Source organism: Corvus moneduloides, chromosome 8 (genome assembly GCF_009650955.1).
Source record: "Corvus moneduloides isolate bCorMon1 chromosome 8, bCorMon1.pri, whole genome shotgun sequence".
In the NCBI taxonomy this organism is placed as follows: Eukaryota; Metazoa; Chordata; class Aves; order Passeriformes; family Corvidae; genus Corvus; species Corvus moneduloides.
The window spans coordinates 18822577-18845816 of record NC_045483.1 but is presented as its reverse complement, the minus strand read 5'-3'; the positions used below and the strand labels follow the sequence as shown (position 1 = coordinate 18845816).

Here is a 23240-nt window from a genome sequence, read left to right as displayed (position 1 = left end):
TGTTGTTAATTTTATAGCCCGCATTACCTGCCTATATGAAATAGCTCATTCTAGCTGGTGTCAAGTCCTGCTCTGAGATTTCCTAACTGCTTCATTCCATAAGAGAAGCTGTACCTGATACTAAACCCAGCCTTACCCTCCCATTAGCTCAGTAGGTGGCAGCTGACCCATACAAGGCAGGGTAGTGGTTTTAGGTTGCTTTCAAGTCATGATGCAGACAGTCTAAGCAACAGGTAAAGAGGAAAGTAAGACATGCAGACAGATCAAGTTTAACAGACTCCATTTACTATTTATCAATTATTTTATCTATATATCTGTTCAATAAAACAAACTATACTTTATATAATAGATTACTTCATTGCAGGTATTGCACAGGCTATATGCATCTTGGCGCCATTGAAACATGATAGCAGGAGGTTACTGTATTTTTTAAAAAATATATAATTTAGCAGAATTAGACTAGCACAAGAGAATACTAACCATTTTAGATGGGTAATCTCATTTAAATATCCATGTCCATCTCATTCCAGCTCTACTGAATTAGAGAATCCAGAGTATTAGTACTGGACAGGGCTAAGGAAGGCTGCTTCTCTGTAACACATCCCCTTGTCTACTGGCCTCCAAAGGCATTCAGCGGGTCATCAAATGTGCTCAGGATCTTGCTTTCAGATTTTGCTTCTGAGGCTGCTTGGGAAGATCTGGCTTTGGGAGTGGGTATCTTGACTTGGCTGCTAGAGAAGATATCATCTAAAGAGGGTAACAAAAAAAAGATTTTAATGAGAAGTGACTACTGAACAGAAGCAACATTGTACATGAGAGACTCCATCACACAGCGGTGACTGCCAAGGACATTCTGTGATAAAAATGCTTTCCTGCTACTTGCAATTCTGGATGCATTTGTAAGGACATACGTGGGAGCCATTAGCTGTAAATCAGATTAAGATTTTTTTTTTTTTTTCTTCTCAGGAGACAGCATAATACTTGTATTTTATAACAAGTTCAGGCTCTCATAAGTATTTGAAAAGTACTAATAAATTAAAGCTCCACAATAAATTCTATCAGGCAAGTGCCAGATAACATCCCTTTTATCTAGAACATTAGTGTCTGAGGAACCTGAGAGATCCAAGAGCTGTGAGGTTGTTGCTAAAAAAAAAACTCAGAAGAGGAAAAGAAGGTAGTTACTAGTGACTACTGTGGTGATATCCACTAACCATGAGTCTAATCTACAGCACAATAAGAACATAATATAAACCACATAAAAACAGACTATGGCTAAGATGCAAAGAAGCAGACAGCTATAACCACCATCCTGATGAATATTCAAAAAGTCTAGTCTACAGTCTTGAATCAAAGTTTCCCACCATCTTCCTCAATACAAGCATTTCTGATGTGAATAACTAGGACCACAAAGTGGAAGAATATCACACAGCCATTAAGGCCGAGGACACCAATACATAGAAATTTAATCATCCAACACAGATATCCTATGTTAGCTGCAGAGCTCACAGTCCTGCAGTTCCTGCTGTGACTAGAACTGCTTATGTTTAGGACTGTGCTCATGGAAAGAGATGAAGCTGCTACCATGCATATGCTGCAGGGTTTTCATGAGGTTTTCTAAGCATACACAACAGTGTATCTCTTACTGTAAACTAAGAAATTTAGGATACTCAGATTATGCAGTTGGAGTAAAAACCAAAAAAATTACAAGACTTAGATATGACGATCACCAGTGATTCACCAGGCCAGTGTAAGTAGAACATAACTGGTCTTGAATCCCTATTAGGAAAACACAGGTTTTATATATAGCCACTGAGACTAGCTGGTCACAGCATGGTGCTAATAACACCAAGGCTGTGGCTTTGATCCCCATAAGGGCCATTTATGTAAGAGTTGGGCTTGATGATCCTTGTGGGTCCCTTCCAGCTCAGAATATTCTGTGAATTACTAGTCCAGAGTATAAAAACTAGTATTTCAATCTTCAGCACATAGCCTAACCTTGAGCAGAGACCAAGCACAATGTGGTCTGTCACAATGTGTTTCCCTGTCTCTTCTCACTACTTCAAATTCAGCATGTGTCTGCTACTGTGCTGATCACAGGGATTACACAGGAATAATCCAGGACCACATTTCAGCACAAGAGCAGTTTAGAAAGGCAGCAAAACAGAGTAATCCCCTACTGGCATCACTCCAAAGCAAGAAGCTATCACATGGATTAGTTTTACAGCAGAGGGGAAGTACAGTGAGTGCTATAAGCAGCAGAGGTCTCATTTCCATTTTTTATAAAGAGGCTTAAAGAATAGAAACATTTTGCCCAGGGAAAACAGTATTTGTCAGAGTACAAGAAAGCTCAGTCACCATTTTGAAGATAGGCAGAGGTGACATCAACTGTAAGGTGACTGAGGACTCTAGTGACTGGAAGGTGTGGTAGGACAAAACAAAACAGCCTACAGCCTTCACACCCCTCCAACTGCAGCTGAAATTTATTGTTTCATTTGCAGCACAAAGGTTCTCCTAAGACAACAATATAATGCTCTGTGAAAGTGCTACCATGATCACTTAAGCCAACCCTTAATGCGAAAGGTAGGCAAGTGCCAGTTCCACAACTCTACTGCCAGCTGGACATCCTCATGTTCAGGCATCTTCCTGCACTCCTGTGGGTGTTCTGGAGCTCCATGAACTCTAAGAAGCTGCATACCTATGGCTGTACCACTGAACAGTCACCAGTCTAGAGAAAGATGAAGCCCATCAGATGCGGGTGCTTTAGATGCAACAGGAATCAAGATCAGATGTGACATCAACCACAAAGCTTTAGCACCAGTCAATGTCAAAAGTGGAAATGCAAACAACAGATTCTGTTGTGGCTTATTTTCAAGTAGCACTCTACAACTGTTTTTTCAACATTCAGTCCAGATTTTTGTGATGAATATTTGGAAGGGTTAACTGCCTGGCAAATTCTTTCATTTACTATCGATGAAAAAACATAAATTATTAAAATAAGATTTTTTTTAAGACATCCAATATGTATTTCAAATACCTTCCTAAAAAAACCTTTAAGTCTTATTTTTTACATCAATCAAGAAGATTTTGAAACCTCAAGGTGCTCATTCTCCAGCAAGATTTCTAGAACATTTACAGACTTCAGCCACCAGGCTAGAATGTTTAGCAGCAGTCCAAGTAAAACAGCAGTAAGTCAGGTTCAATTTGAGTAAGTTAGAGGGAATGAAGACTTGACAAGAACCAAAGCTAGAGAAGAAAAGAAATACAATCTCAAAGAAGAGCTATGAACATGAAGAGCCTGAGAACAGGCACAGCTGAGAATCACATTACTTTCAGTATTTCCACTGATGGAGAAGAAAGGAGCATGCTCTGCATCGTTTCACATTACTACTTGCTGTTTTTTCAACAAATTATATATGGCAAACCTTTGCTTTCAGGTGAAGTATCTGTAAATTGTCCTGGGTACATACATGAATGTAAACAAAAGCTTATGGGCTCCAAGGTAGTTAACACAGTAGTGAAGGTGGGATGGGCAGAGATGCTAATTTGTTCATATCAGTGACATATCTGAAAGTACAATACAAAAAGCTGTGCAAATTAAATACAGAATCTGTCTCAGAGCCATAACAATGTGAGATGAGTCTCTTAGAAACTTGTTCAGAGTAATTCCCTACAGGAATTAAACTTTTTCTCAGAACAATTTTATACACTCTCCTAAACTACTTAAATGCCATGCTAGTTCTACAAATCTAGAAAGTTCTCATCCAAGGTGTCATAGGTTAGCAAGCATAGTCCCGGAAGGGACGTCCTTGCTAAGGGGTGCTTACAGTTTCCTCTGGGAACTGAAAGAACCTATCAGCTGGCCAGTTTGAATATGGACAATTCTCTAAGCCACTTAAAGTTGTGATCACCTCTGTGATCCACATTTAAGAATAGGCAAACTCCCCCTCCAAGCTCTCTCTCGTTTCCGGCGCTGGCACAGGTGGCTGCGGGGCCCGAGCAGGGCCCAGTGGGCCCGGCCAGGCCCTGCTCGGGCCAGGCCGGGCCAGGCCACGGCCATCCTGAAGCCATGGACCTGTTCCAGCCGTGGAACCCCCCCCCACTGCCTTGCCGTGGGCAGCCGGAGCGGCTCGGCTCTCCCCCCTCTCCACTGCGATAAGAAAAATTCAACATTCCAGCTGCAAAGCTGCAAGGCCGAGGTGAGAGTAACCCTTTTATTGCTGTGAAGAGCTGAAAACCTGAGGGAAGAGAGAGAGGAGATGCTTAAAGCTGAAATTCTGTTGTGAAGCTATGATATATCAGAGTATCCTGTTGTAATTTCATGAAGATATGGGGGGTGGAGTGTTCAACTCGTGAGCAGAAGCACCTGCGCTGAGATAGGCAGATGCTGACGCAGCTGTAATTTCATGAGAAGTTTGGACAGGGAGAGATGAACCAGATGAGGACTTTTGCTCCAAACGGGAAAGGAGAAAACCTCAGTTCCTAGAGATGCTCCCAGAGATAGTCCTAAAGATGAAGATGAAGACGACCCTTTGCTCCCAGGGAAGGAGAAGGGCCTCTGTTTTTTGTTTCTGAACGGCTCAACCTTAAAATTGTACCCCAAAAAACTTCAAGAGTGGACCCTCGAAAGCAGTTGCGGGAAAAGCTGCAAGTCGGGGAAAAGGACTCACACGCAGGCAGAGAGACTCCTCTTCCTAAATGGACTGAACAATATTTGGAAGTGGGCGGCTGTCTCGTTGTGATAATGTTTTCATAGCATGAGCAAGAAGAGACTTCTCTTTCTAAATGGACTGAACAAGGTTATTATGGAAGTGGTAAACAGACTGAACATCTTAAGGGTTGTCTTTTCACATTGTCAGTGGGAGAAGGGAGGAAGGTGGGGGGAGGAGGAGAGTTCTGAAGGTGGTATAATTTTTTTTTTCTTCTTTTAGGTCTGTTAATAAACTTCTTTATATTCTTTCAAGTTTGGTGCCTGTTTTGCATTTCTCCTAATTCTTATCTCACAGCAGATAAACAGTAATGAGTATTTTGGACCAAACCACTACACAAGGTTAAAATCCAAAGATGACCAGAGATTTCGGAGCAGCTGAAAAGTAAAAGAAAGCAGAGCATTCTAAAACATCTTAGATGAATGCAATTCAGGACAACGTTACAAGACTGGTAGCAAGATTTTTTACTTACACATACACTTACCCATATCATCGTCAAATATGGATTTTTGTTCCACCTTCTTCTTGGGCTTCTTTTCTTTTGGTTTTACAGTTAGATCCGCAAAAATATCAATGTTATCATCAAACAGGTTAGTCTCTGGCATCTTCTCTTTAACTTTGGTCATTGGCTTAATTGCCTCAGTAGCAAATATATCATCCTTGGAGAAAAACAGAAAGATCTCATCAATCCACAACACACTTCAAAAAAATAGTCAAATGATCCATACACAGCATCTGAGATGTTTAGAAGACTTGGGCTTCTTGAGCTTATCAGTCAATGGTTGAACTCAGTGATCTGAGAGCTCTTTGCCAACCTAACTGGCAAGAAGTTCAAGACCCTTTTCCTCATGGGAGACTTGGCAGAAGTGTCTTAGTAGTGGATTGTACACAGGTCAAGTACAGCACACAGAGGCCTGTATCAAGTGCCCAGCCCACCAGTTTTATTCCTTTTTGAAAGTATTATTTGGCTGCTGGGAATTGAACAGACAGTTAACAGACAAGAACCAAATACCTTATTATTCTGAAAAAGATATGTTGTCACAGCACATTCAGTGCATGCCTGCTCTGTGTTAAGGCTCCACCTTTTAAACCACTGCTGCTAATTAGGGGCTGAACAACCAAAGAAAGGGTTTCCATATCCCAGCAGTGGAGCAGGACTGAGAGTTTACTTCATTCCCTATCCTGAACACCTCATCCTATTCAGCAGCCTCTATTAAACCCAAGTTAGAGGGGTCTGCATATGGCCGTGTGGAAGAAAAAAATCAACATGGCAGGCTCAGACATTACCTCAAAGATATCTTGGACAGTAGGGTCAACTGCTTGGTGGACAGCAGATTTTACCTCCTTTTTTCCAGTTTTCTGAGAGGTGAAGAGAGAATCTTCCTCTTCCTCCAAAAAAGGCATAGGGTTGCTTTTTGTTGAAGATTTTTGTTGTACAGGCTGGAAGAGATCACTGCTGTCCTGATCACCCAGATCAGGCTTTTTCTCCCTGCCCTTGATGGGTTTGTTAGCCACATTGTCTGGCATTCCCTCCTTCAACTTTGATTGTGCAGCTGGTCTGGATGTTGAGCTGCTTGCAAAAAGGTCTTCAGATTCAAACAGATCATCCCTATTTTCTGTGGATTCTGGAGGAAGGAGTTTGTTTGTCCCAGCAGACAAAACACTGCTGTGAGCTGGTAGTGACAAGCTAGAGAGAAAGCCATTTTCCTTGGACTCTGCTTCAGTAGCAAGAGGCTCCTTTATGTTCACTACTGCTGACGTCTGTTTTGGTAGAGAAAATTGTGCCTCTTTAGTAGTGTCCACCTCCTCACGCCCTTCAGCCTCTAGGGCAGCCAGACGGCGCGCCATTCTGCTAGGGGGTCTGCGCTTTCGTGGAACCTTGATCCTGGTCTGCAAGGAAGGAGGAAAAGCAAAGCAGGATCATACATATGGAAAAAGCCCCACAGGACATTCAAGCTTGGAGCAGTTTGGAGAAAGGTTCAGAAATATAACCCAAGACTTTTGATCTTCTGCCCTTAAGTCATTCCACAGCAGTGGAACTGGTGTACAAAAGCAACAGCACTCGCAAGTAGAGTCACAACAGGTCAGCAAGCCACTCTAGCCCCTTGGCTTTAGGTAATACCTTAGTCAGCCTATTTCCTTGCTAATCTAGGGGCTTTTATACTGCAGTTCAAGCCATGACTAATTATATTTTCCATGCAACTTCATTTTATGCATAGCCTACTGCAGTTAATTGCTGCTTTTAAGGAAGCCCCCTGCAAGTTTCCATTATAGCCTCTCCCCTATCCCACATGGACAGGAGTATTTACATGGGTAGGAAATGGATCACTACAACCTCTTCTTCCCTTTTGCTAATTGCTCCATGCACTGTTCTTTGAAAGGGCGGGCAGAATGCTGGGCAGGTTACTTTGTTCCAGCCTTTGGAAAAAAGTGCATTTAACTGGATATATTTACACTCAAACTTGAAAGGCTGAAGAAGCAATGCTTTGCCAAAATTACAACATCTAACCTGAGCCACAAAAAGCATTCACCATATAGTTACCAAGATGCTTCTTCTCAGCTTACTTCTGTAAAGAAACATGCATCATCACTACACTAAAATGAACATTCGAGGTTAAAATTATGCAGCTACAGGCACTCTATTCTTTGCAAGCCTATCTCTTTAAAAGTATCACAACAGAGAGCTTTGTCTGTTGGAACACGCTGCTGTTGGAAACAACCATGCCTACATGGTAATGCACCAGGCTGATGAACAAGCTTCAAACCCATTTGTCACTAAGTGGTCATGTCAGCCGTTGTGGTGACGGCTGCTGCATCTTCCCAAGTCACCTCTGCTGCTCATCTAGTAATGAACAGCCTCATCAGCGTTAACAGAAAAAAGAATCAAAGTTAAGATTTTAAGTTATCTTACTCAAATTGCTGCTCTCAGGAAACCCCACAGACTTATAAAATCATAAGCACCTTAGATGAAATCTTAACTACATGGTTGACACTTGCATTTTTTTAAAGAACCACTAAGTCTTTAATTAGAATATACCTTTTGCAGTCCATAGAGTAAAAAGTGTGAGTGAGAAACAAGTGAGTCAGGAGGCAGAGATCTGCCGTGTCAAAAGCTGTAACACTTCTTTTTGTTTTGCTTTGTGTGAAAACAGAAGTTTTCTTTGAAAAAGAATTGAGAGTTTTTATCCACAGAGGAGGTAAAGATCAACCTACAGCAGTGATGTGTTCTGGATAGCTTGCCAAAGCAGCTGCCTGTAACCTATTTTATAGTTAGCCTAGCAAGATGTCTTTTAAATATTTTTTTAGGTTGGTGTCTCCTGGGATAGGACAAGATATTATGCGCTAACATACCTTCAATGAGCAGGGAAATCCAGTATTTGGAAAAGGTGCACATGTACTTTAAAAAGGCACCAGGTATATGCATAAGCCCCTTACAGAGCTAAGTATAGGTGCTAAGCTAAACTTTCTCTTCAGTGATCCACAGAAGTGAGAGGGGATTAGATTTTCACACTCCCATTTAGGTTCAGATAAACCACACTGTTAGCATACCAAAACAAACTCCTGCACGAGGACAGACTGTGTTTTTAATCCCCCTTCCTCTCGTCCTAAATGCCAAGGTTACCTTATTGGCGCTGTGCAAGGTGTCTGCTTGCATGGGCTGATCAAAGCTTACACCGAGTTCTTCATTGCTTCCTGCAGCAGAGGCGGCTTCGCTGTTCTGTACATCCTTGGGCTCATGTAATGGAGTGTCCAGCACTGGTAAGGGGGACTTGACATTGGAGACCTTCGGCATTGCACCAGGTAGTAAGGCTGAAGGGTTAATAGCTAAGTTAGCCTACAAAACAGAGACAACAAAAACATATACACAAAAAGAGATCACATTACTACTGCTCCAGAGCAAGCATGGTTCCAGAGAAGCAGCAAGAACTAGTATATCTGGGTATTCAAGTTCTACTTCTAAAGTGCCTGGCTTTTCTCAGACCTAAGAACTTCTGTGTCTCCCAAATGCTCTCACTAAAACTGTGGAGTAGTCAATACTATTATTCTGTTTAAGAGTTTCAGGAACAGCTTGGTCAGGTTATGCCAGACCAAACACCTATGGAGCTCAATATTCTTTCTGAGGACACAATGGCTCTGACTTTGAATGGTACTGTTATACAGACAATTATTAGTCATTTCGTGTCAGAAAAGGGACATAATGATAGTCTCCCCTAAGAGTCTCTAAACATACTTAATAGTGCTAAGAACAATAGCAGTTCAAAGAGGAGCCCACCCTCTGCCCTCCAAATATGAGTAAATAGTGCTGCTTAGAGTCAGGACTGAAACAGAAGGAGGAAATAATACTAAACATGCAAGGCAGAAAAAGCAATCCAAAATATGCCATCTGAAAAAAAAAAAAAAATTGCAGGATTAAGGTAAGGAAGCAATAAGATTTGTTTCAGGGAAAGTCATCAGTGAGGCAAGGAAGATTTTCTTTTTTTTTTTGAAAGTTAAAGTGCCAGTAAATTTAATTACTTGTAGCTTTCCAATCCGAGATGAAGGCTCTTTGGTTTTAATGGGAACAGGACCTGTAGATTTCTGCACAAAATTACATTGGATTAAACAAGTTGACATGTTGTTATCAACCAGACCATAGTTTTCATTTTAATACATCTTTAGAAAGCAGCTAATTGCTTGCCAATTTCTTTTGAAGATACTTTGTTATCATCACTTTCTACCCTAGAGCTATAGTCACTCAGTTTTCAGTTTCAGTTTCCCACACGCCACAGCACCATCATTATTACCACATTTCATTCACCCTTCCTTCTACCCAATATTATACTTTGCCATGATACCTTGAGGAACATCCATCTTCTCCAGGTCACTGCCACTAGCCAAATCAAACCAGGACCACTACCTTCTCTCTCCTTGCTTATTCCATCCCCTAAAATCCTCTGAAGCCATACTGCCAGGCAATGATCTAACTAACTTTTCTCTTTGTGACTGGCTGTAACAGGAGTACAGACTTCAATGAAGCCCACATGGAAGCCAAGAGAGCTTCAAAATTGTTCCACTCAGACTTCAAGGAAAACAGCTTCAGAGAAGTGAGTGTTCCTCTAAAAAAAGCAGGCCAGTAGTGCTAGAAAGAGGACTAGGCTATAAGAGCAAGAGCAGCTGTTTGGGCTGTCAATTCTAGGACTCAAGGAATGGATCAGATGAGCTAAGGTGCTCTTCCCAGGGCTTGCTCTCCAGAAGTTTGTAGTCTGCATGGTTCTGTAAGCTAGGTAATACTGCTGTTGGTATGACTGGGCAGTCAGAGTTCCTTCAGCTAGGTTGAAGTAACTGAAGGTTTGCAAGGGTTGGGACACTAGTTTGAAGGGCTTGATAGCATGACATAGGAATCCTAGAATCTGAGGAGATTGTTCTCCACTTAATTGCATGTGTTGTTCAGCTGAACCTCAGACAGGCTGAAATCATTCCTATACCTATAGCTGTCAGTAGCTACAAAAACTAGGAAGATGAGGCTGGTTCTACGCTTCAAGGAAAACTTTACAATAAGGGAAGACATGCTAATTACTAGCCCTACAGACTTGCTCTGTGCTCGTCAGCTCAGGGGAGAAAAAACAACTCCCACTTCCTACAACAAAAAGCTAATCTACACATGAAAATCTATCAAGCAGTTCTGGTGAGGCACAGGCCAGAACTCAGATCCAGATCACCTCTCCCAGAGACCCTTGATTCTACAAGATTAAGGACAGGAGCCTTGTTTGCTCACCATAAAGTCTCCCAAGATAAGAGTCTCAACTGACGCAGAGTTGTGCTGCATGCCCTGATCTCCTTTCTGAGAAAGGCTACTTTTAAAGATCACATTCACCTCAACAGACTGGCACTTCAGAGAAGAAGAAACAACTAATTTTCAGTCCAGTTGGACCTAAGATGTAGCTCTTCACTGCCACTTCACTTTTTTAAGTGTGTGTACAATGAATAAAACACTGCATCAATAACATTTAAGCTTGCTAGTAAGTGTGCACCTGCTGATAAGCAGAGAAGTTTGGCCACACATTGCCACCTGACAGCCAGTGAATCCAGGCATTAGTTTTCATCTTTCCAAGACACTTACTTAAAACAGGATGATACATCTTTTTCTTTGGATGCTGTTCAAGGCACAAGATTTAAGTACTTGCCTCCGTAGTTGCTGCCTTCAGAGTTTCGTCTTGCTTAGCACTTAAAACATTTTCTAGGTTACTGCTCACTGAGGAAGGGCCAACACTGGTCTGAAGAGTTTTCTTCTCAGCCATTTTCTGAAAGCATTATGGGCACAAGTCAACACAATGTAAAAAGCATGGTGTGCAGATACAAAAAAACCCCCAAAAGAACACGAGCAAAAATTTTTAAAATCTTGCTTTTAACTGAACAGAAAACTAGCCACCTATTTTGATTCTGCTGTGCATAGTTGTATTTGGTTTGCATGGCCAGGTTTTGGTAGTGGTGGTGGTGGGGCTACAGGGGTGGCTTTTGTGAGAAACTGGTAGAAGCTTTCTCCATGTCTAGCAGTGCCAACCAAAGATGGATGTGCCGCTGGCCAAGGCAGAGCCAATCAGGAACAGCGGTAACCCCTCTGTTATAATGTATTTAAGAAAAAAAAAAAAAGGAAAAGTTATTGCACAGATGTAATTGCAGCCAGAAAAGGGTGGAGTGAGAACACATGAGAGGAACAGCAGACACCAAGGTCAGTGGAGAAGGAGGGAGACGAGACACTCCAAGCACCGGAGCTGAGATTCCCCTGCAGCTTGTGGTACAGACCATGGTGAGGCAGCTGTGCCCCTGCAGCCCATGGAGACCCACGGGGGTACAGAGATCCACTCACAGTCTGTGGAGGAGACCCAGGCCAGAGTAGGTGGATACCTGAGAGAAGGCTGTGAACCCGTGGGAGGCCTGGGTCCTGGCAGGGACCTGCAGAACTGTGGGAGAGGAGCTCCCACTGGGGCAGATTTCCTGGTAGGACTTGTGACCCTGTGGGGGACCCATGTTATCACAGGCCATGCCTGAAGGGCTGCACCTCATGGAATAGTGACCCACATTGCAGCAGCTTCTAGAGAACTGGGATGGACTTAGGTTGGGGAAGTTCATGGAGAACTGTGCCTGGTGGGAAGGACCCCCCTCCCTGAGCAGTGGCAGAAACAAGGTGTGATGAACTGACTGCAACCCTCTTTTCCCATCTCCCTGCACCACTGGAGGGAGAAGGTGGAGCTGGGAAGGAGACAGTGATGGGGGAGAAGGTGTTTTTAAGGTCTTACTTTACTTCTCATTATTCTGCTCTGATTTTGCTAGAAATAAATTCAGTTAATATCTCTAATTCAAGTCTGTTTTGCCCGTGACAGTATTTGGTGAGTGATCTCTCCCAGTCCTTAAACTCATTTATATAACACAGAACTTGGTTATATTTTCTCTCTCCTGTCCAGCTGCAGAGGGGAGTGAGAGGGGGGCTTCGGTGGGTATCTGGTATCCAGGCAAGGTCAACTCACTATAACAACAGGCATTGGCTTTTGGCTCTGCAAGGCAAAGGCCTTCCATTCCTCCATTCCTTTAGTCTACCTCAACCTTTGCTGTTTATGCTAACAATTAATAATGAGAGTTTCAATAAACTTTCAAATGCATGCATATTGCCTCATCAACAAAACAGTGGGGAAAATAAAGGCACAAAGCTTGCTAAGGAACAGTGCTATTTTTATGTTTTCAAGCAACCAGGCTCCATATATAGGCTCCCAAGCACTAATTACTTAAGACCACCCTGTCCACAGTCCTCAAAGAAACTGTTTCCAGGAACTATTGACAGTTTTCTAGCCTAACTTCCAGCTATAGACATGAATATAGATTAAAGTAGAAGTTAGTTTCAATTTAATTAAGCTACCTACATTTAAGAATAGCAGTTTAGAATGCATGTTAGGACTTTGACCTCAGATCACCTGTAACACAGTGTAGTTCATTACTGCAGCTACTTGCCCTGTGAAAGCAATCAGGTGACCATGAGGATTTTAATACTGCATCATTACCTCAGATCAAACCAAGCTGCAGAAACTTGAATTACACAACTCATAGAGCAATGCTCATCAGTCATGAATGAAGCACAGGGAAGTCATATTTTCAAGTTAAGCAATTAAACAAAAACTCTACTACTCTGACTTCTGCTCAGGTGCGTCCTCTTACACCTAAGCCAGTCCCAGCGGTACACAAAAATAAATACAATCCAATTCTCTCATCCCAACTTTGGGAGACCCAATGTGTCTGTTTGTTTCCTATGTCTTCAGGGTCACAATGACCATTTCTGTTGTCTCAAAAAGGTTTGAAAAGTCACTTAATTTCTTGTGGGTATACAAATGGAGAAAATCCCTTCCATACGCTTCTTTCCAATTGCTTTTATATACGCCATTTACAGTAGAGAAACAGGTACCGGAATGTTTGTTTTAGCAGTACTGAAGAGATCATCCTCATCATCATCATCCCCAAAAAGCCCTCCTCCAGGTGGTGGCTTCAGGATACGGTTTGCAGACTAAAGAAACAAAAGATAAAGATAAGATGTATCACAGATCCAAAGCACATCTCCTTCAGCCCATGATGCCAGAATATATCTGACATTAGCATTTGGCCCTTCCTGGAAATCAGTGACTTCTAAGCTATGTCCAAACAAGGAATACCAGTAGGCTGAACACTTCAAAGACTGTTTTTAACTAGCAGGTTCAGAGAAGAGCTTTGAACTCACCATTGACTTCTTGGGGCTGGCAAAGAGGTCGACATCTGGATCATTGTCTTTCTGAAGTTTGTGACTGAAGAGGAGCTCTTCGTCTTGAAAGACCCCAGTGCTTTTGGGCCGAGTACTTTTCTCAGAAGCCTGGAAGGAGAGGAGAAAGGTCCACACAATGAGGAACTCCCTCTATAAGGAGGTTATTTGCCTCATGATAAGGCAGGTTACAATTCCCCTAAGGCTACACTACAGCTCTGTAGTGGTAACAAAAATATAACTTTAACTGCTGGTTATGTTTTATTTTGACAAAATTTGCAAAACTTACAATGTAAGTATTTGTATTTACAGTTCAATTTAATAAGACATTCACCACAATATATATGTCTGCTGATCTAAGATCCAGCTGCTACTATTTACCTGTGAAGCTTCCTTCAAAGGGGAAAAAAAAAGTTTTCAGTATGTTGTGACTGTACAGTAAGGTTTATATTAAAAAAGTAAGACTTCTATGCCTTAAAAATTTCAGCTAAGGATGCAGGACATATTAGGAAAAGGAAGAGACTCTCTTAGTTAGCTTCCTAAGCTATCCTTTTCAAAGAAGAAAAAAAAATAGAATAATTTTTTTTTTAACATAAGGCCTTTAAAGCTATTATTGTTGCTAGACTCCTTGTTCTTCTCCTGTGAAAGCAAACACACACCCACAAGGAAGAACAGGACATACTGCCTTTGGAAAGAACTTGTACTTTCAAATTTGCTGGTCTGGGGAAGATTGAAGTTACATGTATCACCTATAAACCCTCCACTACCTGGCAAAGTAACAAGTATCAGCTTCTTGAACACCAAAACCAATGCCTTTTAATGATTGTGGTCATTGTAGGCACCCAGGTCTGGCTTTCAAAGGCCAAGGCCCCACTCAAATGTCCAGGTGAAGGCCCATACCTATATGTTCCATCACCCATCTGTCTCCTGAAACAACTCAAATGCAAGGATGCCTCTTCAGAGCATGACTGAATGTCCAGTATCATGACACCAGACACAAAATCCAGGCAGCAAGAGTCATCATCATAAGAATAAAGCCTGATTCGCCCCATTCCTATCCAAGTCTCCAGGAACCCCATAGGGCAGCCTAAGTTTAATTTCCAGGGCACCATTTTTCATCCATACACCCTCTCTTATGATTTTTATTACTGTGGGTTTTTTATTACATTCTCAGCCTCTTGTGCACCAGCTTTAATTTTGTATCAAAAGCCAGGTCACATTTTTAGAGCACTAGAACTGCTGTTTATGCCCAGATACATGAAAACCTAATGCACATCTAGAATTATCCACACACAAAACACATATTAAGTTGAAATAAGCAAGAAAAGTAGTAGCACCTTTTAGACTTGCCTATCAAAAAAATGTTAAGTTCATAAATTACCATTCTGATTTTTGCATTTCAGCACCTTAATCACTTTGTGACTACTATATGCTGACAGATGATAGCTTTGAAGGAAAGGTTTGAATGAATTTCTATCTTTCAAATTCAAAGGACAGATGTGGCTTCTTTCATTTATCTCCCAGCGTGCTCACCACAAAAAACCAAATGCAGTATTCATTCACAAGTAGTAAACAAGGGCCCAAGCTAACAATCCATTTTAACTCAGAAGCTGCTCTAAACAATGATTTTTCTCCCACAGTCATCTATTTCATTCAGTTCCTAGGGCTTCTGAATAAAGTGTACATAGCCTTTAGGATTGGCAGCTTACTTTACATGGTCACACTAAGATGACAAAACCTTGTGGTACACTGTAGTATATAGTATGTACCTTTTGACACTACCTCAAACTTACAGAAAAAATTTTGGTACATTTGCATCAAGTAGAAACAAGAACATTGCCATGGATTCAAGGATATTGCTGCTGAAAATTCCAAGACCACCTCTTGATGGTATACACTATATCAGAAAAGCCAGACAGTAATAATATGGTAGCTGGAAGCTTGTTAAAAAATGAACACACATACATAAAAAACAGAAGTAAACACAGAATTAAGATAATTATTGCTGAATCTGAGTCTGAAGGCATATATGCAGCAAGCAAACTGTACCAATATAAAAAAATAAAGGGATAAACCACAAGCCTTAAAACTCCACATCCTTCTACTTCCTAGTATCTTTGACCTTGAGGAGTAACTGAAGAGTCAGTTCTGTAAAGCAAAAATCAAGTAGCTGCACCAAAACATCTGTACAGAATTTCTTTTCGTATTAGCATGTAGCAAAATGCTTTCAAGTTAGTGGGACAGGAAAATTTGCAAAGGGATTCAGGATCACAAGGAAGAGCAGGAATAATTTCTCCTCAAGAATCTGGAAGGTTAGAAATTGAGAAACATTAGCCTGCATGACATGAAGAAAGGGAAAGGTAAAAACAAAACCTTGCCTAGAGTAGCAAAGATAGAAATACCATTTCCCAGTGTTCAAGAACTTCCTTACACTCACCGCACCAACATCTTTCTGTGCATTTTTTATGCCATCATCATCTTCCAGTCTCTCCTCTTCTTCCTCCTCAAACAAGCTTAAAACTTTCTTAGCTTGGCTCTTCACATCTTTCTCCAGAGCTGGTGGTGATGTTGCAAACAGATCTGAACTGCCAGCTGGCTCTGAAGATATTACTGCAAAAGGCTCCACCAAAGAAGAAAAAAGTAACATCAGTCTGTTATTTATTTCAGGTTTGCCCAAAAACCCTGCTAAGCTTTCTTGGGTTAAATACCAGCAGTGGCCAGAGTCCATTGCCAACCAGGCAACTGTATTCAACTCATTTTTCCCAAGCAGACAGAATAGCAATATGCAGGTTAGCAAGACACAGTTGATAAAGAAAAGAACACACATTTCAGCTCTGAAAAGAAGACAAATTTCATCCTGTACCCTACCCTGTGGCACTACTGATAAGCAGCTTCCCGCATAAAGTTTTCGCCTCATCTCTATGTCAGGTTGCACCACAAGGCTGCACTAAGCAGCTTTGCCACTGTCACTGAGTTACCTAGCTCACCCCATTCGGGATACTTTAGAGTGAACAGCACTACCTGAACCTTACATGTGCTCAGGAAAAGTGCAGAGAGTAAGAACTACAATGGAAATTCATCAGCTGATAATTCCTCAACAATCACTCAGTAAGACTGTGCCCAGGATCAGTTCTGCTGAAGCTTCTGCAATAATACACTCAACAATACATATCAATACTGTTCTGTAACAGTACTGCCCAGCAGAAATTCACAATCCTGAATGCCCTAGCTACCAGAATAACACTTACCACTTTATAAATCATCAGACATTACGGTAAAATAAAGTTACTGGGTGTGAAGAAAAGTCTATACATTATTACAGGCTATGTTTTAAGGGAAAGCTCTGTTCATGTAAATGAAGATTACCCAACCCACTCTGGAGGGAAGAGTGAAACAGATTTTGCCTACCTCCTTCCCCCCAAAACCCTCAATCCCTCTCAAGGACATCAGTTAGGAAACAACTTTTAAATGCCGTTTAATCAATTTGCTGTTTGACTGACAAGTGATTTTGCTAAATGGAGACAGAGTTAGCCTTTCCTCCAATCCAGAAAAATATTTCTGTGCCAGAGCAGCACTGTTAGATTGTGGTGTTTTTTAAACTGAATCTTTATCAAACTTCAGATTAATGTAAGGAAATCCCTCACTTTTTCCTTTGTTTGCTGCCCTGCAACATCTGTTCCTTGAGGCACAGGAGCTGCTCCAGGCTCTTCTGAACACCACAACGTATCCTCTACCACGTTAGACTTCAGCGTTCTATCTGGAAGATCTTCCTTTTCCTCCTTTTCTTCTTCATTAAAGGTAGGTGGTGCTTGTGCTGGTTTTACTTTCTCCTGCAAAATTAGGAGAATGTTGGTGACACAGAATTGGTGTTATATATAAAAAGCATATGCTGCTGTGGGATAGCAGTCTCAGTTTGCCTTCTGCAGAGGTCTAGGACACTGGCAACATACTTGACTTTTCCTAATTTCCTCCCATGGGACATTCTGGTTTCTGACTTTTAATTTCTAGTATTATAGGGTTTTGAATCTGATTGAAGCGTGCCAGGAAGCACATGTACAGGAATCCCCACTACAGATACAGCTTAATTAAACCTTTGCATCTCCTGCTCTCAACTCCAAAGCACAACCGGACAGGCAGTACATCATGGGCTAAGCTTGTAAGACAGAGGATGGCATGAGCACACGAAAGGGAGGGCCAGTAAGAAGCTTGTTTACACATCTGAATCAGCTTGGGTAAGGTAACACAAAAGGTGAATCCTGGATACTGAGTCAGCAGTAAGCTGTTTGTTCCTTTTAGTGTTATTTAATGGCTGAGAGCTTTCAAAACATCCTTAGGAAGGGCTTTTAGCATAAACCAAACAAATTTAGGGTAAGTGGTCAAGAAAATTTTGAAGTCTCTATTAGGCTAACAGTAGTAAGAGTGTACATGCAAGAGTTCAGCCTTCCCTGTTCCCATTCCCAATTTCCTAGTTACCATTGTGTAAAATGAGTTAGACTTACATCAGTACCTAACAATGAAGACAGACTGTAAAAAGCCTAGGTGTTCCATGCTAGTTTTAAAAGAACAGGGAGTTACCACTGCAGCCTTAGCAGTTGAAGGAAGTAGCGTTGACTGGGAGCTGAAGAATGATTCTCCATTAATAGCATCATCTTCAAATAACAGTGATGGCTTCTGCAGCTTTCTTTGGCTGCAGCAAGAGAGAGGAGAGAAAAAAGTAGAAGATTCAGTGGCCATGCACTGCATCTGTTTAAAAGCATCACTTAGGACCAGCATTTGCAGCAAGTGTTCCCAGATACAGCACGCGGCTTTCTCACTGTCTCAACAATTCTACCATCCTCTTTCTTGTCTGCAAAGCTTTCTCCAGAAGTGGAGATAAAAAAAGGTAAAGAGGATTTTATATTACAGGCATAGAAATGGAAAGGCCAGTTCAGTGGTGGCAAGGAGAATGACTTACCACAGACACAAAAGAGCCCAGCCCTGCCCTTTCCTACTCACACACCCCTACTTCCTCCTCAACAACAGTACGAGGAACCAACACTTGCAATATGCCTGGGTCCATCTGGTTTTGAAAGGGCTGCTGGGCTGTTCTGAATAAATGCCTCCCCACTCCCCTCCCAGGACTGCCACCTCTCTTTAGTGATTGCAAATAAATCCTCCTCATCCTCTTCCTCAAAGAGGCTTGTTGTCTTCACATCTTTAGCCTGACTGACAGTGCTAGCTGGTTTTGCAGGGTCTTCTTTTCGGCCATCTTCAGAAGGAAGTTTAGCTGGCTTGGAGACATTCCAATGTTCCTTAAAAAGAAGAAAGAAGTTTTCTTTTGTGTTGGTCAAAGCCACTTTGCAATCTTCATAAGGAACACTTCATCATCTTGGCAGTCCTTTCATCTCTCTACTAGTTTACTTAACTGCCTGCATTTTAGCCACTGTAATCTGACATTGCTCAGGCTTCGCAGAAGGCCTGGTCACCGTTTGACACACAGTCTTAATCCAGCAGAACAGGATACACACGCTTTGTTACAGCTGCTCTTGACAACTGAGGTCACAAGAGTAGGGTCACTCAGTAGAACCTGACTGGAGCCACTTAAACAGCAAGTTTGATGTAAGGGAAAAAACAAGAAAAAAAGAAAAAACCAACCACACAAGACACCTTATTACTAGAGTCCTCTACGCTGCACTTCCTTCCTTCACAGTACTTCTCCCCCAGGCACCCATCTCCTCCCACAGCTACCATTTATTCAAGCCTACACACTAAACAAGATACTTCTGTCCTGTTTGTTTTGCTATTCCCAGCATTTCAAGTGGTTTTCCCCAGTTTTCCACCTTTGTTTGTCCTGTTTCTGAAAGGGACTACAGGCATGATAAAGTTTGAACTTGGTTTATTCTATATTAAGATAAAAATGCATCTAAAGATATTACGTTGTCGACTAAACAAGCACTTCCAGGACAAGTAATAAAGTCTATGCAACAGAGTAATTTTGAGAGTTAGGAGGACTAAAAAGACTCTGGATCCTATTCATATGAGCTAATTCAGAGATTTTCCAGACAAGTTTTTAATTTACTTAGTGTCTCTGGCTTTCATTTAAGATGAAGGACAATACCTAGTCCATCCCTAGAAGATGGCTGCTCTATGGGAAGCCTTATTATTTATGTATCATTTTCCCATCCCTAGATTTAAAAAAAAACAAAACAGCCAAACAAAACAAACGAACAGAAACAACAAAAAAACCCCACCAAAACTTAAGCAAATAAAAATTCCAATACACAAAACCACATACAAAAGAAACCCACCCCAAAACCCTAAAAAAAGAAAATCTCAGCACTTATCTATTCTAGAACTGCTAAACTTTCCTTACAGAATTTAAAGCAGTAAGAACAAACTTATTTTTCCCTTTTAGTGTTTTTAAGTCAGATTTGTTGGCAACAGTCTCCATTTGCTATCAGACTTTCTATATATTACATTGAAAATGCTGATTTTCTTTTCCACATGACTTCTATTACCTAGATCCTTTAAAAATTTGGATCAAGGATCAGCCTCCTTAGCTGCAAACAAATCAAAGGATTGGGGTAGGCATGGCATGTGGACACAGCAGAGTTGGTCTGTGGTTCCCTTTTCAGAAGTTTTATGCTTTGCTCAGCATAAAGCCTAGTAACCACTTTCAACAAAATCTCACTCCTCAGTACCTCCTCATCACTGCTGAACAATAAGCTGGAGGCTTTCTTGAGAGGCCCTGACTGTTTTGCTCTCTCTTCTGAGGGCTTTTCCTGGTGCTTCTTGGCAGGTCCCACACCAAAGAGATCCTTAAAAAAAAAAAATTATAAAAAAATCAAAAGCTAAAGCCACAATGAAAAGCTCATTGAGCAGTCATCAGCACATCCACTTCTCATATAAGTAGGATAGAGAAATGGTGTTTCTTGAAGACAGCTTTAAGTTTAACACCATATTCTGGTACAAGGAATTCTACACATGCAGCATTTGATAGACCAGAAGCCTTTATGCACACAGCCTGGTTCTGGCCCACAGATTCTCCACCACAAGACTTGATCAGCAGCCAAAATCCACCATTCAGCAATTCTGTAGCACAGCAGCCAACACAATGGGGCACTGTTTGTAACCCATATAACGAAATCGAGAATGAATCCTATTCTGAGGACAGGCATTAAGCAAGCTGAACTGGGTAAAAAGATTAAAAAAGCACATACTAATTCAAATTTTTTAATGTTTCTTACACAAACTTGTGCTCTGACCTCAGTTTCCACGCTAGCAGTCACAATTCTTACCCAGCGAAGAGTGAGAAAAAAGGAATTCAACAGCCATGACACAAGAGAAGCAAGAAGTCATCCATGTGACAAGTACCACAGGTTTAGGATAAAACAGCTTCTTGCAGCTCATATTTGTTCTACTGCTCAGTGTTCTCTAGTCCTATCAGTCACACAGATAACATCCTTCATATTTAGGTCCAGAGGTGAAATGCACTGACTGCAAACTATGAAGAAGACCCCAAGAACTTGCAAGACTCTCCACTCCCTCCCTCCACCACAGTGCTGTCCACATGCTCAGAACTGCTGCACAATACAAGATCAATTTAGTGCTCCATTTGCAAGCCCAGTGTTGTAAACTTCTGAATATTTCCTGCTGCATTTGCAACAGCCTGTGCAGGTGGGTTCCCACACAAAGGGAGTATTGGGAAATGGTACATACCTCTTCATCATCATCAAACAAGGAAAGTGGAGCTTTTGTCATGGACTTGCTGGTGGGGAGAGATGTAGCTTTGGACTTCACAGGTTTACTTGATGAAAACAAATCCTGTGCAAACCAAAGAAATGTCACTTTGCAAAGCAAGGCTATACATTTAAGAACTCTAAAGGGGTCATTCATGTTTTTCCTTATGAAAAAAGATGTTTAGAATGCCTATGAAGTAGTGAATGCCTTATCTGATGTACCAATCACTTGCAACTGCACAGTGATTTTCCTCGTTTTAGCAGGTTAATTGCTAGCTGAAAGCCAAAAACCCAAAATGAAACATATGCAGTCTTTAATGATTCTTATTCTTCATTTGCTGCTCCTTCCTATCTCCAGGCTTTTAATTTATGCCTGTGTGTACCACAAATGTTTAACTCTCTAAAGACAGGGAAAACAATCACAGAGCTTTCACTCTTGGAGCAAGAAAGCACTTTCAGAATGGCTGGGAGTAGGTGAATGGATGTCAGGTTTCCCAGTCCTATGAAACGCCTAAAGAGTCCCCAGATACAAGTGGACTGAAGTCAGGATGACTCAGATCCCAAGGATTTCTGTCGGGATTTTCTGTAGGGATTTCTTAAATACTCACTTCAGAATCCTCCTCATCAGAGAAAAGACCCCTCTGTTTTCTTGGAGGCGTTTCAGATAAAGGCTTGAAGTCCTCACGTGAAGATGGCTGACTCTTTAGGACAAACAAAGACACTGCATCAGCACTCATTTAGACTCAGTAAGGTCTGGCACATGATATGACACATTTTTTGCAGTAGCCAGCAGGGGGCATGGCCAGGACCCAGAAGTTATTCTACACCACCTCGTATCATAGCTGGGGATGGGGGGAAGGGAGTCTCTTCCAGGGAGAAGGGCTCCTCTTCAGAGTCAGCTCAGCGTGGCAGAGGCAGCGGAATCATTTGCCTCTTTTTTGTACCTTCTGTCATTAGTATTGCTGCTGTTACTGTCTGCTCTCTTATCTCATTGCTCTGTCAAGGAAATTGGTTTTATCTCAACCCCTGATCTTTACCTTTTGGCTTCCAACTCTCCTCTCCAACCTTCCACAGGGAGAGAGGGGTGGTGGGAGTGAGCAGCAGCGTCGTTTCAGTGGGGGCACTAAACTGGGAAGTACCTTTCCTAAACCATGACAGATCTCTGCAAAGAGGCATACTGATGGCAAAATCCCAGCAGCTGAAGGGACAGAACATAAGCTTGTCACCCATGGGCAGAAGTCCAAAACTCATGTGCTGAACAAGTTTTTCACATGCAGCCAGAACTACGAACAAGTGACTTGCAGCTCTTACCATAGGCCTCCTCTGCCACACCATCCTTCTCAGCAGAAGAATGTATGCAGCAACTCATGCCAGGCCTCGTGAGCTAAAGGAAAATTTCTTTTAACAAGCTGTGTTTCATAAAGGAAGAGGGCAGTTTGTGCCAGCCATCATTTCCTGCATTATCACAGCACATCCCCAGCCTGCCACCAGCTATATTGCCATTAAACTTAGAACGATCCCAGACCCAAGCACTACTGTCATAAAGCTTGGAGTATAAAACAGCCCTCTCTTCCTGACTGAGCAGGAGGGGTGCTGCTGAATCAGTTCTCATCCTCTTCTCCAGGAAAGCCAAGTGCTATGAGGTCCCTCCCATCACTGCTCCTGCTTCATTGACCATGGATACTCTTGCACTGCAGCAGAAATAGAAGCTGGCTTTGGCCCCTGTGTTCAGGTGCTTCTCATAGGACAATATGGAGAAAGTGCTACAGCAATTTACATTAGACATCCCCAGCACTGTACACTTCTCAGTCCAGAGGGGAGAAGAGTCACTGCAGCTAATTATGTTCAAATACTTATTGGACACAAAGTAAGTATAAAATAAGTATATACAGTATCTACCACAGAAACAAAGAGCATTACTACTTTCCTCAAGGTACTATTCTGAAAGTGGAGTGGGTATTAGGAGGTTCTTGTAACTCTCTCTACATATGTGCTCAGGACCACATTTAGAACTTTCTACAACTTAGGAGTTTGCAGCTGAAAAACAGTTTTCTAAAC

General features: G+C 41.7%; 1 protein-coding gene across 6 annotated transcripts in view; it reads right to left on the bottom strand.

Moving 5' to 3' along the window:
* Positions 1-263: 263 nt before the first annotated feature.
* Positions 264-23240, bottom strand: part of LOC116447541 (WASH complex subunit 2-like) — a 38326-nt gene continuing 15349 nt past the window's right edge. For 3 of the 6 annotated variants that reach the window (XM_032116824.1, XM_032116825.1, XM_032116822.1), the window contains 15 exons: positions 21791-21883; positions 21163-21267; positions 20145-20261; positions 18592-18755; positions 18040-18151; positions 17109-17294; positions 15902-16090; positions 13447-13575; positions 13138-13236; positions 10871-10987; positions 9222-9284; positions 8329-8541; positions 5994-6596; positions 5191-5365; positions 264-747 (listed from right to left, as the gene is read on the bottom strand). In XM_032116824.1, the coding sequence (XP_031972715.1) occupies positions 611-747; positions 5191-5365; positions 5994-6596; positions 8329-8541; positions 9222-9284; positions 10871-10987; positions 13138-13236; positions 13447-13575; positions 15902-16090; positions 17109-17294; positions 18040-18151; positions 18592-18755; positions 20145-20261; positions 21163-21267; positions 21791-21883 (2502 nt within the window). In that variant the 3' untranslated portion in view covers positions 264-610. The remainder of the gene's footprint in view (positions 748-5190; positions 5366-5993; positions 6597-8328; positions 8542-9221; positions 9285-10870; positions 10988-13137; positions 13237-13446; positions 13576-15901; positions 16091-17108; positions 17295-18039; positions 18152-18591; positions 18756-20144; positions 20262-21162; positions 21268-21790; positions 21884-23240) is intronic. The other 3 variants (XM_032116821.1, XM_032116823.1, XM_032116826.1) reach the window with 3 other exon arrangements.